The 18071-nt window shown below is 49.1% G+C and overlaps 1 protein-coding gene across 1 annotated transcript in view; it reads right to left on the minus strand.

The window, feature by feature from the left end:
• Nucleotides 1–18071, minus strand: part of LOC122392433 (piwi-like protein Siwi) — a 107148-nt gene that overhangs the window by 81881 nt on the left and 7196 nt on the right. The window contains exon 2 of the mRNA XM_043387261.1: nucleotides 4674–4808. Coding sequence (XP_043243196.1) covers nucleotides 4674–4802 — 129 coding nt within the window. The 5' untranslated portion in view covers nucleotides 4803–4808. The remainder of the gene's footprint in view (nucleotides 1–4673; nucleotides 4809–18071) is intronic.

Here is an 18071-nt window from a genome sequence, read left to right on the forward strand (position 1 = left end):
CTGTTTTCGAAAAAATCGGCTATTTTTGCAGTTTTTGCCCCCTGCAGGCAAAACCGTTGACGTTAGGTCAAATCTGAGAGAATTACTCAGAAAGGGCGTTAATAGGGCTATCGAATGCGCTTTTCCGCGGCGCTGTAGCTCTATTGGTTCCCGAGTTATGCGTTGGCTTCTTGGAAATTTTCGACATTCGACCTGGAAATCGGCGAAATTTTGCCTTCAATGACCTCTGGTGACCTGACCTTTGACCTGACCAAAAAATTGACTGAAGTGGTTTCGTCATTATTTTTTACGCTCTTTCGAACGCCGCCTTCCACGTATCGCTACGTGGCCCAGGAGCCGAGTTACAAGGGGGGGTGTTCAAACACCCCCCCAGCAGGGCGTGGAAATCCAGGACCCCCAGCAGGGCGCGGGTTAAAGCCATCATGGACCGGTGTGGGGTCCTGATAAATACCTAGGCGTCAAACCCCTAGATGTCTGGGTGGGGCCGGGCGGTGACGCAGGCACAGGCCTGAGGAGAAGATTTTCAGATGTCGGCTTGGCAGGGCCCTGCATGGCTTTCTCAGAGGCTGACATATCGTACTGCAGGACCTCCATCATAGGCGGCGGAACGGGGAGGGCACCGGGGCACCGTGCCCTCCTTTGATTTTGGCATTTTAACATTAGCCCTATGGGCGTTGCATGGAAAGAATGGGACCAAAAGTGGGCAGTGCCCCCCCCCCCCCTTAATTGAAGGTGTTCCGCCGCTTCTGACCTCCATGAGCCTCAAAAACTTCTATGGGCTCCCTCACGCTTGGGGTAGGCTTCCGGAAGCATAAAATCTCTGAGTCTTGAGATGGGCCCATTAGACATGAACTGGGCCATCAATATACATGTGGTGAGTTGACCTATATCAAACATGATATCGGCTCAATCAGGATTGGGGTAGGCCCTCTCAGACCCAGACCAGGCACGGAGTACGGACCCTCCCATACATAGGATGATCCTTTCATTCCTGGGATGTCTTCTCAGGCTGAACTGGTCCCTCTCAGACCTGAAATGGGCCCTTCTCAGGCCTGAAGTAGTCCCTCTCAGGCCTCAAATAGGTCCTCTAGGGCCTGAAATGGGCCCTCTCAGGCCTGACATTAGCCCTCTCAGACCTCAAATGGCCCCTCTCAGGCCTCAACTAGGTCCTCTAGGGCCTGAAATGGGCCCTCTCAGGCCTGACATTAGCCCTCTCAGACCTGAAATTGGCCCTCTCAGACCTGAAATGGGCCCCCTCAGCCCGGAAATGGTCCCTATCATGTCGAAAAAGGGCCCCCTCATACCGTAATTGACCCTCTCAGGTCTGAAATGGTGCCTCTTATGCCTGAAATGGGCCCCTCACAGCCCTCAAACTCAAACTCTCTGGCCTCAAACGAGCCCTCTCTAGCAGACCTGAAATGCCTCTTATGCCTGAAATGGGCCCCTCCCAGCCCTCAAACTCAAACTCTCTGGCCTCAAACGGGCCCTCTCTAGCCTCAAACAGGCCCTCTAGGGCATGAAATGGGCCCTCTCAAGCTTGAAATGGGCCCCCTTAGGTCTGAAATGGCCCATCTCAGGCCTGAAATGGGCCCTATCAGGCCTCAAACATGCCCTCAAGGGCCTGAAATGGACCCCTTCAGGCCTAAAATGGGCCCTCACAGCATCAAATGGGCCCTCTCAGGCCTGAAATGGGCCCCTCTCAGGCCTCAAATAGGTCCTCTAGGGCCTGAAATGGGTCCTCTAGGGCCTGAAATGGGCCCTCTAGGGCCTGAAATGGGCCCCTCTCAGGCCTCAAATAGGTCCTCTAGGGCCTGAAATGGGTCCTCTCAGGCCTGACATTAGCCCTCTCAGACCTGAAAAATGGACCCTCTCAGACCTTAAATGGGCCCCCTCACCCCGGAAATGTCGAAAAAGGGCCCCTCATACCGTAACTGGGCCCTCTCAGGTCTAAAATGGTGCCTGAAATGGGCCCCTCTCAGCCCTCAAATGGGCCCTCTCTAGCCCCAAACGGGCCCTCTCTAGCCCCAAACGGGCCCTCTAGGGCATGAAATGGGCCCTCTCAAGCTTGAAATGGGCCCCCTCAGGCCTGAAATGGGCCCTATCGGGCCTAAAACATGCCCTCTAGGGCCTGAAATGGACCCCTTCAGGCCTGAAATGGGCCCTCACAGGCATCAAATGGGCCCTCTCAGGCCTGAAATAGCCCCTCTCAGACCTCAAACAGGCCCTCTTGGGCCTGAAATGGGCCCTCTCAAGCTTCAAATGGGCCCCTTCAGGCCTGAAATGGGCCCTCACAGACCTGAAATGGGCCCTATCAGACCTGAAATGGCCCTCTCATGCCATGGTACGGGCCCTCCTAGGCCTTGGATTAGTTCATTCGGGTCTTGGATGTACCCTCTTAAATCATAAAATGGGACTACAAATCCTAAGGGGGGGGGGGGCTATCAGGCCTGAAAACATGTTTTTCAGTCCTATGACTGACCTTGACATTATGATAAAAAATTGTCAGGCTGCATAACGTTACAGTTCGAATCGACGGTGGGCCCCTAGGATAAGAGACGGGGGTGAGATCTCACCCCTTTCACCCCCCTGGCTGCGCCACTGCCGGTGCGACGGGACGAGTGCCGGTACGGAATCCATCAGAGTCCCACAGCGCGGGGTTGACGGCATCAGCCGTAAAGGTGCGGGTTGCGGGTCACCAGGCTTGGGCTCTGGTGGATACCGGGGCCGACTTCTCCATGATGAGGGGGGATTTCTGGGACATGATCGGGGAAAAATTGCACCTCCAATCCTCACCGAGCACGCGGCCCGCGAGGGGGGCCGGAGGTAACGAGCTACAGATGCTAGGAGTGGTGCACAATCTGGGGCTCGAGATACAGCAGAAGACATTCGTCTGTCCGGAGGTGGAGATAGTTGGGGGCCTGCTGTACGACATTGTGCTCGGAAGAGACTTCTGCTGCCGCGAAAAAAAAAAAAACGGTCATCGACGACGGGAACGGGGTTATCAGGCTCGGGAGCCTGACGCTCCCCCTACCGAGCCACGCGGAGGTGAGGCTGCAGGGGCCCGGGCGCTGCGAGCGTTCGGGGGCCGCGAACACCGGTCTGGCAAGGCGCTGCGCACAGGCCTGCGAGCGGGCAGTGGCCCTAGTGATGGGCACTGCTCGCGCCGTCTTCCAGTCGGCAGGGTTCAACCGACAACGACACAGTCCAACCCAAGCGACCCCATGTGGGGTCCCCGTCGAGCCCCACGGGTCCGGGACGAGCCGTTGCGGGGGCGGGCAGCCCAGCAGCGGCTACTTCGAGGACGCAGTGACCACGAATGGACCAGAGACGGAGAGCGTGAGCCGCTACGAGGGCGGGTCGCCCAGCAGCGGCAACGCACGTCAAACAGACAGGGAGACCGTCCTGGCCAGCAGTGAGGTCAACCTGGCCAGCGAAGCACTTCTGGTGGCGGACAGACACGCACAGGCCAGCAACCGTCCAGGAGTCGACGGCGACGCAGGCGACGCCAGCTCGGTGGAGCGGAGCGACATGCGAAGGGCGCAAGACGAGAGCCCACCGCTCAACTACGCCCGACGGTGCTTCAGCCATCAGACGCCCCCCGACACTCGATGCTGGGAGAGTGGGGCAAGGTCTTAGGACCAGGAGCCCTCCATGTTCGGGTGGTGAACGACCTCGTCGGCATGACCACGGCGAGTGGGTTCAGGGCGGCGGTGCCGCCTTCCCTGCGCACCCATGTGATGCAGCTGGCACAGGAGCAACCGACGGGCGGGCACAGGGGACACCGCCGCACCACGCTAAGGGTGAAGCAAAACTTCGTGTGGCCCGGAATATTGTATAAGGACATCAAGGAGCACTGCAGGACGTGTACCCTCTGCCAGAGGCGGAACAAGATGGTACCGTCGCCAAGAACCCTGACACAGACGGAACTGGTCACACGTCCCCTCGAGCGCGTACCTGGTGGCAGAATGAGACCACCGATCGCTAAATGGTGTGCGCAGCATCGCCCAGATCGCGGCGCGGGACCCGAACCGCCCCCTGCCGCCCTCGGTCCGCCTGCGCCGTACCGAACGACGTACGGGCGTCTCAACCGCCCCCCGGTACAGTATCAGGCGGGGTCCGTGAATCGCGTGCATTGTGGGCGCTGTAGTGTATGTGTGTGAGCGGCCATGCTCCTCTCCTGTGTGTAGGGGGGGGGGGGGGGTGTTGGGGAGCGACGCACGGCCGCCCGGCCGGCCGGCGGCTGGCGGCGGGCGACGGCCGCCAAACCTGCAGCTCTGCCGGCGGTGATGACGTCGGTGGCGTGGGGGCCGCTGATTGGTCGGCGGGCGCCCCAGCCCCCCTATATAATGCGGCGCATCGCCGGCGGCGGGCAGTCGCTGAGCGGGTGGCTCGGCGAGAGGAGCTCGGGCCGAGCGGGTAGCTCAGCACGGGGAGCTCGAGCGGGACGGACGACGGAGGCTGGAAGGCGCGGGGAATCAGCACAGGGTTGTTAACTAGGTTAACGTGTACCGTACGATCATTGTAAATATACTTATCAGCTGAATCGAGGTGTTTGCCGGTGAATACGCGTCCGAACACTTTTATGACGTCACGACACACATAACTTCAAAAAAAATGTTTTTTTTTATAAGTGTTTGACCAAGAACAAGAACAGTACAGGGGATGGAACTGACCTGCGCCGCCTGCACGGTGGCCGGCTCGCCTGGTCGCCGGTCGGCTCCCGGCTGCTGCTGCTGCTGCTGCTGACTGCGGCCGCGTCCACGGGCGCGTCCGCGGGCGCGTCCAGTAGGTGGCGGCTCCATGGTACTCTGGAACAGTAGATTTATTCTCACCGATAGGATCATACTGAGGGTCTCGCATAGCTGCAAATGAAAAGCATCACATCTCCTGACTACTCAAGTCGACGAAAATAACCTTTAGAACGATCTTCAGAGATTATATCTATCGCGGTCTCCATCACGGGTACGGGGACCCGCAGTTGCTACTGTACACGAACCCCAACTCTAGCCGTCTGTCCTGTCCAGTAACAACCGATAACAATGATATCGACTGCCGGTCCCTGTACAAGAGCAGCTGAGGTTTTCGGTGCGTGCCCTCTGACAGCTTATCGTTGTGTCCCTGTGAGGGTGCTGGGACAATTTACTCAGGGTTGCTGTACAGTAGCAACTGCGGGTCCCCGTACCTAGGTTTCCGAGCAATGTCACCGCCTTTTTTGGCACATCTGTTCATGTATCTTTTCCGCACACGTTGTAAAAATTTCAGATCCAGGGCTCGCAATGTCAGGTCACCAGGCCACGTCGTGACCTCACCTTAGAAATAATATGAATCCTCGTCATAGCTACACCGACGGAAAGATCATCTGGAAACTTCAGCGATTGATAAGAGCGATAGTATGCACAAAATGTAGGTATATCTCGGAATTTTGATATCGGTGATCTCAGGTCAGGTCAATTTTGCGAACTCTCCATTATAGGGGAGGGTGGGGTAAGAAGCCCAGGGTTTTGCATTGTCATATATTAATCGAAAATGATCGGAAAGCAAAAACATGGGAGTTTCAGCGGAAGACCTCATTTTTCTCAACAACAAAAAATCACACTTTCGTGCCTGAAATATGATAAAAAACTGTTTTTGCTGTTCAGCTTTTCCTGAAGAAGTGAAAGGGGGCATCTTACCCCGCAGAGTGGGAAAGACGCCCCTGGCGTTGGGGAAGATGCACCCTGCACTATAAGTGACAAATGGGCATGTGAATCAGCCGAACAAATCAGTAGTCCCTTCGAGCCTGCAGTAGACACTAAACGTCATCGTAAGGGGCTTCAGAGGTCATCGTTAGGGCCATCATCTTCCAGCGCGGCCAAACAAGCCTCCGTGGTGGCGTCCGGAGACCGTTGTGGGGCCCTTATAGGTCTTCATGATGGTTGAGGGCCCTCGAGCCCATCGTGGGGACCTCCGTGGAGCCAACGTGGGAGCCCTCAAAGGATGTCGTGAGGGGCCTTGGAGCCAATAATGGGACCCACAGAGACCGTCCTGAGGGCTCTCAGAGTCGGATGCCACCCAAAAGCCGGCTTATGGGCCGAGAGACCGGCATGGGGAGCACCCGACCGTACTGGACTCTCAATAGTCCCAGATCGGCTTTTGTTTCTCATCACAAGTACGTAACAAATTATTTGACTGGTTGCTTGAAGGACAGTCTACGGATTTAGGAGGGCACGGGGCATGTTTCCCCAAAGTACCGAATCAACATTAACCCGCGACCCGTTAGGGGCCCCCCTGTGGTTTTTTGGAGATAACTCAGAAACGGCTGCGAATTTCGACTTAAAACTTTTAGTTCCTCTCCGCACATCAATTTTACAAAACTCCTCAAAAAATAGGTCCCAGGTCATCTCAGGTCACGGCCTATAGAGGTCAAACTAAGGTCATGTTCGGCGATTTTTCGTCAAAAAAGTTGTTCACGGAGAAAAATCGCAGAAAATAAGGGTTTCAACTTAGCGACTAAAAAAAAACGGAGCGACTCCAGGGCCTCCTCTAACATAGGGGAAGTTGGGGCAATGCCGGAGTTGGGGCAAAGCCGAAATTCGAGATATTTCGAAAACCGTAAGACATGGATGCCACCTGTCAGTGATGCTCTGAAGCTTAAGTGACTACAATTATCGCATGTTTGTTACGAGTCGTCATTCGGAATACTTCGGCTGTGAGGGCGCCAAGAGCGTTTTCAAGGTACGTTTCCCTTGTACTACATGCGCCTTTGAAGCTGCATTTCTTACTCATTATGCTACCGTTTGTCTGGCCAACTCGGTCAAGTAATCTTTAGCATGTCTTTGCATAAGTGTGCTGCCTATTTGAAATTTATACAGCACGTTGAAAAGTTATGGGCCTGCAAATGAAAGTATGGCAGGCTGGGGTAATGCCGAAAACGTGCGATTACGCACGTGTTAAAAGCACGCTACGTGGACTTTACTGCTGTAGAATAGCAACGCGTATTTTTAGTCACACAAATTACACTTTCAACCGACACAACGGCCTGTTACCTATAAGGAATGATTTACCTGGCATGTTCTTATTATATCACACAATTATAACTTCCAGTGTGCACCGCGTCCTCAAGCTCTTAAAACGCGTGTCAGCTTTGATGAATTCTGGATAAAGTTTGAGATAAAATGGCAAAACATCAATGTCGGCATTCCCCGTAGATCATTTCTCCCATTTTCGGCTTTCCCCGCAGTCCGGGGCAACGCCGAAAAAGTCACTTCTTTGATATTTTTAGTTTGTGCGCTTAACGGTATGCGAATTCATCAAATGCGCCTGGTATGTTTGAAAGGCAAAAGACTGGCCTCTCGAATGACGCCAACAAGAATAGCTTATGTTGTCTACCTTGCGTGCTACGGGCGTCAGAAAAAAAGTCTTCGGCGTTCCCCCAACTTCCCCTACCCACTGGGTGGGCAAATGCCCACCACCCTAAATGCCCACCCAGTGGCGTCGATTTGCCCACCCAGAAGCAAATGCAAAAATCAAGGTCCGGCCGGACGTCCGGTACTACCACTTCGGTTTCCCGAAAAAGAAAAACTAGCTAGCAGCCAGTGCCCCAGTGCCCCACTCACTAAGTCATTTCTTAACCCGCGCCCTGCTGGGGGTCCTGGATTTCCACGCCCTGCTGGGGGGGGGGGTGTTTGAACACCCCCCCTTCTAACTCGGCTCCTGGGCCACGTAGCGATACGCGGAAGGCGGCGTTCGAAAGAGCGTCAAAAATAATGAGGAAATCACTTCGGTCAATTTTTTGGTCAGGTCAAAGGTCAGGCCACCAGAGGTCATTGAAGGCAAAATTTCGCCGATTTCCAGGTCGAAGGTCGACAATTTCCAAGAAGCCAACGCATAACTCGGGAACCAATAGAGCTACAGCGCCGCGGAAAAGCGCATTCGATAGCCCTATTAACGCCCTTTCTGAGTAATTCTCTCAGATTTGACCTAACGTCAACGGTTTTGCCTGCAGGGGGCAAAAAGTGCAAAAATAGCCGATTTTTTCGGAAACAGTTTCTCTGCAATAACTTTTGACCCAAGCCTTGTACGAGCTTACTTTTACCGGCATCGTGTTCCTCTCGTCAAGACGCATCGAATGAACTATAACTTGACCTTGAAAGGTCAACTTGAAAATTTGACCTCAGGTCAAGGTCATGACCTGACCGGAAAGGGTCATGTTGCATATCAGTCGATCCGTATCGTCGAGCTGAACACATCTAAGGCGTTTTCATCGCTCTAGCATGCCTCTATCAAAAGTTATTTGCGAAAAACTGTTAGATACCATTCGTGACCTAAGATGACCTCAGGGCATAAACAGGGATCACGGACACCATTTTCATGTTCAGTGTGTCTAAACCACTTGTAATTCAGTGTTTGGGAGTGTTTATAATGTCTTTCGTCCAAAAGAGGCGCATTTCAATTTTCTCCCATTGACTTATAATGGGGAGGTCGCAAAATTGACCTGACCTTAGGTCATCGATATCAAAATTCTGAGATATACATTTTGTACATGCTATTGCTCTTAGCAATCGCTGAAAGTTTCAAAGCGATCGGTCACTCATGGTAGCTATGACAGACATTGAAACTTTTTATGAGGTGAGGTCACTTCAAGTGACCTGGTGACCTGACCTTGATTGACCTTGGTCTGAAATTTTCACAACATGTGTAGAATTGATGTATGATAAGGTGTACCAAAAACGGCGGCGCTCCGCGCCGCCGTTTTTGAGATATTCGCGAAAAACCACAAGGGGGGGTGTTCAAACACCCCCCCCCCAGCAGGGCGCGGGTTAACCCTCGCCCGTATAGGGGGGGGGGGGGGTCGAACGGACCCCCCATGGTTTTTCGCGAATAACTCGCGTAAAAAGCGACCGATCGCAAAGAAAATTTCAGTACGCTCGCGTTCATCAATTTCACACCTACCCTGAAAATTTCATGACTCTGACCCAAATGACCTTTGACCTGTGACCTACTTTTCGAGACCATGTTTGGCTGGAATCGCGATTCGGCGTATGTCGGCTCGCATTAGCCGCGCGTTTGCAGTCTTTTCGTGGTTTCAAGCGTTCAAACATGTAATATGATGTTGCCCCCATGCATTAGGGTGGGTGTCAAGGTCACCTGAAGGTGATGTCAGGTCATTGACCTTTGATGACCTCGGTTCACTTTTTCGAGTTTTACATGTTTCTAGGCCAGTTTTTGGAGCTGAATTCGAATTTAGCAACCATTTGAACATTTACGAAGTAGTTTTGGTGCCTTCGTAACATGTTACGAAACTGTCAGAGGCGGTTGCCACCTACTACGAATACCATTACCGGTTGACCTGACCTGACCTGACCCGACCTGGCCTAAATACATGAAGACATCATCTGTGATCAAAACTAACATGATATTCGTGATCAGCACCCCGAAAAACCCCATAGCAGCCACACTTTACGACGCTCTAACAGGTCCCGATTTTCCCGCCTTTGGGGTCATTGACCTGACCTGCAAGGTCAACCAATGACCTAGGACCTTAAAATTGGGTATCATCGGCTTCCTCTCGTCACGGGCAACACGCTCGTTTTTTCCGCGAAGCTCTAGCTCGATCAGGGGCGAAACGGCAAGGGGGGGTCCAACGGACCCCCCCCCCCTCACGTTCGCGGCTGGAAAAACACCAATACGGGCGAGGGTTAATATGGAAGCATTCGTGACCTCTAGATGACCTCAGGTCACTCGAACTTGGAAAACCTGGATGTTGGTTATACAACTCGGTGAGCTTAACATACCCTGCCAGTTTCAATCAAGAACAACTCTAGATTTCATTGGCAAAATAGCGTATTTTCAGTGCCATTTTGACCACGTACCGGTTTTTGTGACCTTGTGACCTGACCTGAGGTCATTAGAACACAAAACTCCCAGGTCACACGTCAAATGGCTGCCTTAACCCTCGCATGTGTGCGGCGTTTGCCAGCTTCTAATGTGTAGGGGGGGGTCGGTTGGACCCCCCCCCTTGCCGTTTGGCCCCTGATCGAGCTAGAGCTTCGCGGAAAAAACGAGCGTGTTGCCCGTGACGAGAGGAAGCCGATGATACCCAATTTTAAGGTCCTAGGTCATTGGTTGACCTTCCAGGTCAGGTCAATGACCCAAAGTCGGGAAAATCGGGACCTATTAGAAAGTCGTAAAGTGTGGCTGCTAAGGGGTTTTTCGGGGTGCTGATCACGAATATCGTATTAGTTTTGATCAGAGATGATGTATTTAAGCATTTAGACCAGGTCGGGTCAGGTCAGGTCAGGTCAACCGGTAGGGGTTGTGACGGGTATTCGTAGTACGTGTCAACCGCCTCTGACAGCTTCGTAACATGTTACGAAGGCACCAAAACTACTTCGTAAATGTTCAAATGGTTGCTAAATTCGAATTCAGCTCCAAAAACTAGCCTAGAAACATGTAAAACTCGAAAAAGTGAACCGAGGTCACCCGAGGTCACCAAAGGTCAATGACCTGACCTGACCTTCAGGTGACCTTGACACCCATTCTAATGCATGGGAGCAACATCAAATCACATGTTTGAACGTTTGAAACCACGAAAAGCTTGCAAACGCGCTGCTAATGCGAGCCGACATACGCGGAATCGCGATTCCGGCCAAACATGGTCTCGGAAAAGAGGTCACAGGTCAAAGGTCATTTGGGTCAGGGTCATGAAATTTTCAGGGTAGGTGTAAAATTGATCAATGAGAGGGTACTGAAAGTTTCGTCGCGATCGGCCGCTTTTTACGCGAGTTATTCGCGAAAAACCATGGGGGGGTCCATCCGACCCCCCCCCCTACACATGCGAGGGTTAAGCTGTTTCTGAAATTTGGTGACGCTAAGTTTTATGGTTCTTACGCTATAAACGATAAACTCAGCGATTCCGTCGCCGCTAATATAGTCCAATTTTACCCTGTTATTGTACCGGTTTTAGTGACCTGGTGACCTGACCTAAAATAGCAGAGACCTGAAATTTTAAGGGAAGGTGCCAAAAGGCTGCCCGAGAGGGTATGCCAAATTTGGCGGTAGCGCCGCCGTTTTTACGTTATTTGCGAAAAACCGAAGGGGGGGGTTGCATATCAACCCCCCTGGCCCGGCGAGGGTTAATGTCAATATAAGGCCGTATATAACTAGATGAAGAGGACGCATCAAAAGTAAGTTGACCATGCCTCCTAAAAAGAGGCAGCGAACATTATAAGATTTCTGCTTCAACTAGGAGCAATCATGGACAATGGACAATGGACATGGTAAGTTTACGTTAACTTTGCAAACTACCTATTATCTTGTTCAGTGTGTCCAAAATTGTAGTGTTGCGTGGAAATTCACCCATAGTGAAAAGTATAATGACATCCTAAAAATGTAAATAAAAATATCCACACGGCAGTCACGACTAATAATAACCTCGAACCCAAACGTCTAGGAGTAAGGGCAACACAAACCTCGCAAACTCTCACAACACGCTAAGACAATCATTCGAATAACTAAAATGTTCAAATATATGACCCGACTTACAAACCTCATTTGACATCCCGAAAATCAGAATGTCCAACGTTTTATCAGTATTTAATGTTTCTACATCATTTTCTCGTGACATAAATAAAAACAGTGCTTAAAAAGGGTCGAAGTCAAGTTTTATAAAAATAACGACATCTTTTTCGGTCTTTTTTTCTACATCCTCCCCCTAACGTAAAATGAATTTAGCCACACTGACTTGTTTCCAATAATAGCAACAGCTTATTTCGCCTCAACCCCCCCCCCCCCCCCGGTCACAGGTTTTGAAACTGGTTGAACCCCAAAACAGCTGGCTGGATCCGCCCTTGGGCAGGGGAGCGGCGAAAAATTTTGCCCACCCAGCGAAAAATCCTTAGAGGAGGCCCTGAGCGACTCAAAAATGGGACCGTAGGTTTAAAAAGCATGGCAAACAAAATGGCTATCTCAAAATTTCCAAAATATAAAAAATCTATAGATCTAGGAATTTCCTTACTCAAAATTTAGATTCTGTGAGTTATTTTTGAAATTTAGGGAGATTTTCAAAAAAAAAACGGAACATATGTTAGAGAACTGACCTTACACATGCCAAAAATTAACAAAATATATCTAAAACTGCCTGAGAAGGGAGATATAGCCCTTTAAATGACTGAAAAAGTAGCAACTGTACTTATGACGTCACAATATTTTCGGTATTTGTGCTTGAAATCAGTCAGGAGTAATATTTATTATTCTTATCAACCTCTTGCTGACTGAATATGATCATTTGCGTGACTTAGTCACTTTTACGTAAAAATTGTTTTTCGTTGTAAACCGGTACAATATGACCTTCCTGTGACGTCATAGGTCCAAGAAAAATTGTCAAGGAGGTTTTTGTGGATGCATATATATATATATATATATATATATATATATATATATATATATATATATATATATATATATATATATATATATATATATATATATATATATATATATATATATATATATATATATATATATATATATATATATATATATATATATATATATATATATATATAGAACCTAGGGTTGTTACGAAATAACTAGGGAGTTAAAAAAAATCATCGAGTCTCGTCTCGTTTGAAAGTTATTGACGAAAAGCTCGTATGACCCTAGTAACGTCATAAATGACGTCACGCAACGTCACCAATGCAAAATTGAAGCATCTAACTTTGCAAGGAGTGCATGAAATCAGGATCCGTGTGCTTGAGATAGTTTGAGATCGTTCCCGGCGCCAGAATAGCAGTTTTCATTTTTCTCAATTGACTTAACCCGCACCCTGCTGGGGGGGGGGTTTGAACACCCCTGTTTTTTTTTGAACAGTTTGAACACCCTTGTGGTTTTTCGCGAAATCTCAAAAACGGCGCCGCCGTTTTTGGTACACCTTATCATACATCAATTCTACACATGTTGTGAAAATTTTAGACCAAGGTCATTCGAGGTCAGGTCACCAGGTCACTTGAAGTGACCTCATCTCATAAAAAGTTTCAATGTCTGTCATAGCTACACCGAGTGACCGATCGCTTTGAAACTTTCAGCGATTGCTAAGAGCAATAGCATGTACAAAATGAATATCTCAGAATTTTGATATCGATGACCTAAGGTCAGGTCAATTTTGCGACCTCCCCATTATAAGTCAATGGGAGAAAATTGAAATGCGCCTCTTTTGGATGAAAGACATTATAAACACTCCCAAACACCGAATTACAAGTGGTTTAGACACACTGAACATGAAAATGGTGTCCGTGACCCTTGTTTATGCCCTGAGGTCATCTTAGGTCACGAATGGTATCTAACAGTTTTTCGCAAATAACTTTTGATAGAGGCATGCTACAGCGATGAAAACGCCTTAGATGTGTTCAGCTCGACGATACGGATCGACTTATATGCAACATGACCCTTTCCGGTCAGGTCATGACCTTGAGCTAAGGTCAAATTTTCAAGTTGACCTTTCAAGGTCAAGTTATAGTTCATTCGATGCGTCTTGACGAGAGGAACACGATGCCGGTAAAAGTAAGCTCGTACAAGGCTAGGGTCAGAAGTTATTGCAGAAAAACTGTTTCCGAAAAAAATCGGTTATTTTTGCAATTTTTGCCCCCTGCAGGCAAAACCGTTGACGTTAGGTCAAATTTGAGAGAATTACTCAGAAAGGGCGTTAATAGGGCTATCGAGTGCGCTTTTCCGCGGCGCTGTAGCTCTATTGGTTCCCGAGTTATGCGTTGGTTTCTTGGAAATTTTCGACATTCGACCTGGAAATCGGCGAAATTTTGCCTTCAATGACCTCTGGTGACCTGGCCTTTGACCTGACCAAAAAATTGACTGAAGTGATTTCGTCATTATTTTTGACGCTCTTTCGAACGCCGCCTTCCGCGTATCGCTACGTGCCCCAGGAGCCGAGTTACAAGGGGGGGTGTTCAAACACCCCCCCCCCCCCCCAGCAGGGCGTGGAAATCCGGGACCCCCAGCCGGGCGCGGGTTAAGGCCGCCCCACACTGGAACTCGCATGCGGGTTGCGGGTTTGCGGGTTTTGAGTTTGCGGGCATATAGACCGTTCCCTTATGGTAACTTCATGAATGGAGTGAAGCCGGTTCGCCTTCAGAAACGTACATATAGTCGCAATACCAGCGCAACGAACCAAAATTCGACTCCAACGAAAAACCCGCAAACCTCGCTGAACTCGCAGCGAGGAAAATCGAAAGTTGACTCAAATCAACTTTTTGGAATGCGATGCAAGGTCGCTCGCAAGCTATAAACATGCAGACTCGCTTGTTAGATGGTAGTGTGGGTCACTCAGCTTAGATTGCATTATTTGATTTGGAAAAAACCCGAAAACCCAAAAACTCGCAACCCGCATGCGAGGTCCAGTGTGGGGCGGCCTTTACAGTGGTGAGGTCACGTGACCGACCTTACCCTCATGTGATCTTTAGGAAAAATCCTAGAGGTACAAATTGTGAGACTTCTAAAAGATGCACGTACTGTAAGAGTCATCCCCCTGTAAAAGCTCCTCTGGGACTGAGGGCGTTGAGAAGTTGCGGCATCTGAGGACCGTTCACTTATGAAGTCATAGGTCAGTACCCTGACCTGACCAGGTCAGTACCCTGACCTGACCTGAAAATCTGGTTGGTGTCACAAGATCCGGTTTGAATCAAAGGTCAGGTATGCCTAGTTTCAGCTCTCTGTTGCTAGCGTGTTCGGAACTATCGCGGAAAAAAAAACTGGGGGGGGGGCGAGGATTCAGCTAGGCTGGGTTGGGTTCAAGTTTTGGGTCAAGTAGTAGGCGTCTCACCCGCACCACCTGTTTATAGCAGGGTACCTAAACCACCAGCGAGAGCTTTGTAGCAAGTAGCATTGGCCACACAACTATACGTACTTCTCAAATGTCTCAACGAATGCTGGATTCGAAATAAGCTAAAAAATCCCTTAACCCTATTCCTGGCGGGGGGGGCCTCAGGAGCCCCCCCCCCCTGAGGTTTTTTGGTTATATCTCCCAAACGCGTTGAGCTAGGAAGCTCAAATTTTCTGACTTTTCCTAAAAGGCTTCTACGCAACATGTCTGAAAATTTTGAGTTGATCTGACCTCAGGTCAGGTCACCAGAGGCGGTTTGGTAACGCTACCTCAGAAAAGTTTGCAATCACGCCAGAGCTAGAGTTTTTGACCGATCAATTTCTTCTCTTCAGGGTTTAGTTAGGGTACCAGTATGTGCAATTTGTATATCTCGGAATTTTGATATCGGTGACCTAAGGTCAGGTCAATTTCGCGACCTCCCCATTATAAGTCAATGGGGGAAAAATCAACTCCCTGTTTTTACCACTAAAACGGGTCGGAATGGCCCCATATACCATACATGACTTCATATACGATCAACCTTCACTACCTTGAGGTCTGTTTTGCTGTTGGGCAGCTGTGAGGTCATGTGACGTCATCAAAGGTCACCAAAGGTTTTTGGCCAATAACTCCGTACAGGAACAAGATACAGACGCGTGGATGGTCTCATTGTGTTCAGCTCGTCAAGACGCATCGAATGATATACATGATGACCTCGAGGTCACGTGACCTGAGGTCAACCTTTGACCTTGACCTTTCGAGGTCAACATATATATCATTCGATGCGGATTGACGAGAGAATCACGATGATGCCCTTAGTTTGTTCCTATCTTGACTAATTCGAAAGTTATTCGAGAAAAACTCTCTCCATATCTAGTGCCGCCATTTTGACTTTTTCGACCCCTGTGACGTCATCTTTGACCTGACCTGAAAATGACCTTAGTAAAAATTGTAGATCTTGGCCGTGCGTATCCGATGCCGTTTACCGCTTGTCGCTATCTTGCTTCGTTCTCGAGATCTCAGGGGGGGGCCGAATCGGCCCCCCCCCCCCGCCAGTTTCTTGTCCCGGCGGAGCCCGCCAGGAATAGGGTTAAAATCGTAAAATTTGAAACAGTCACCCGAAGTCACCAAACGTCAATGACCTTGACTTGGCCGATAACTGACAAGTCAACTTGAAACCCATCATATTCATGATGCATGGGACAACCATCAGTTCACATATTGGCACGTTTATATGTAATCACAATAGAAGCCTGGAAACACAATTTTATGTGCGCTAACATAAACGGCAAATCATTTCGGTCTGCCATCGTCTCAGAAATCAGATCAAAGGTCATTGGTTTCAGGATCATGAGCTGTATAGGGAATGTGTATTTTATTTAGTATTTCGGAAAACCAACGTTACACCCATTCGCCGCCAGCATGACATTACCCCATTCTCGGGTCGGGTCACCCCTGGCGGCGAATGGGGTAACTACGGTTTCGGAAAACCAACGTTACACCCATTCGCCGCAGGGTTGGCATTTTTGCCGGCAAAAACTAGTTTATGCCATTTGCCGGTTTAAACCGGTTTTAACCGGCAAAAAGTGGCAAAAACTGGCAAAAACTCAAAACCATTTCAATGCTTTGCCTAGACATGTATTTGAATTGGAAACATTCTATGGGGGATTCAGTGAAAGTTATATGCTTTCAAAAAGAAGTGACATCTTGACCATTCGACCAGTGTTTCATACAATAAAAACATTTTCATGGGCTTCCCGCTTTCCATTAGTAACCAGTACGTCTTTTTGGGGCGACAAATGAGCCAGTGCAAGAGTGATTCCTGCACATGCAGAAGTGCGAAGGGGCGCCTGCCACTGATTTGTGCACGGCACCCATACTCCCTGGTTCCTAACGGTATTAGTACCAAATTTGAGCTCAATCGACGCAGCCGTTCTCGAGAACTGGAAGTGTCGTCCCACACGTGCGCTCGTAGAAAGTTGACCCCGACTGACTTATCTGCGACACCCATACTAATCTGTCTGTAACGGTGTTCCAAATTTGAGCGCAATCGGCAGAGCCATTCTCGAGATCTGGTCGAAAGCGACCCCTGCACGTGTGCACCTGCAGTAGGTAGCACCCTAACCGTGATGCATGGAAATGCCAATATTCTTCAGAAATGCATTGTCTGACGGATGTCTACCGACATTAGACATTGCAGCCCGGTTAGCTAATGGGGCAAACTTCAGAATGTTAAGCGAGTCTCTTAAACATCCAGAAATGCATTTGTACAATGTACATTTCAAATCAATTGCTAACCAGAAAAGTTGCAAGTCTTGACTACCTGAGTTTTTGCCAGTTTTTGCCAGTTTTTGCCACCAGGGTTTCTGCCAGCCGGTTTAAACCGGTTAAAACCACTGGCAAAAACCAGTTTTTGCCACCCCTTGCCAACCCTGATTCGCCGCCAGCATGACATATATTGACATAAACCAAATGCAATTGTCCGCTGAGCCCCACACGGACAGTCCTCCGTTCACACCACCACCTCACAATGACTGGTAAATGTTAAGTTTAAGTCCTAAGCAGATTTCATGGATAATTTTTACATATTTTTACATTATTTGACATCCTGGCCCTGTTTCACCGGTGATAGCAGCACGCTACTATCAAATTGCGCGAGCTGACGTAATGTGATGAGGTCACACTAATGACGTTTCGTGTAATCCGTGAGCTGCGTTTGGAACAGAGCTGCTGTCTCGTTGAATTGAGTTCGATACATTTGTTTGATCGCACGGCCGTGAAGATGTTAGCAGCAATATTTGATGACATCACACAGTTTGGCGACGCCATGGTTTGTTGATGTTTCCATGGAAACCCAATGCAGTGTGCTGCTATCACCGGTGAAACAGGCCCCCTGAATCCAAAAATGATACTTATATGTCTCGCAAATAAAAGACAAAACATAATCAAACCTGACCTACTTACCTATAACCTACCAACCAACAACCTACAAACCTACAACCTAACAACCTAAAACCTACCTACCTACAAACTAAAACCAGTCGGGGAAACCATGGTAAAATCTGCCATTTTTAGCAGACTGCTATTCTTAGCAGAATTCTGCTAAAAATGGGTACGAATCTGCTAAAAATGGGTACGGTAAAAAGTACTGTTTGAAAACTGGTTAAACATTCATCTTTCACTCAGAAACACACTATTTTGCATGCAATTTCTATACTAC

This window comes from Amphibalanus amphitrite, unplaced genomic scaffold (assembly GCF_019059575.1).
Source record: "Amphibalanus amphitrite isolate SeventyFive unplaced genomic scaffold, NRLGWU_Aamphi_draft 000023F_arrow, whole genome shotgun sequence".
NCBI classification, from domain to species: Eukaryota; Metazoa; Arthropoda; class Thecostraca; order Balanomorpha; family Balanidae; genus Amphibalanus; species Amphibalanus amphitrite.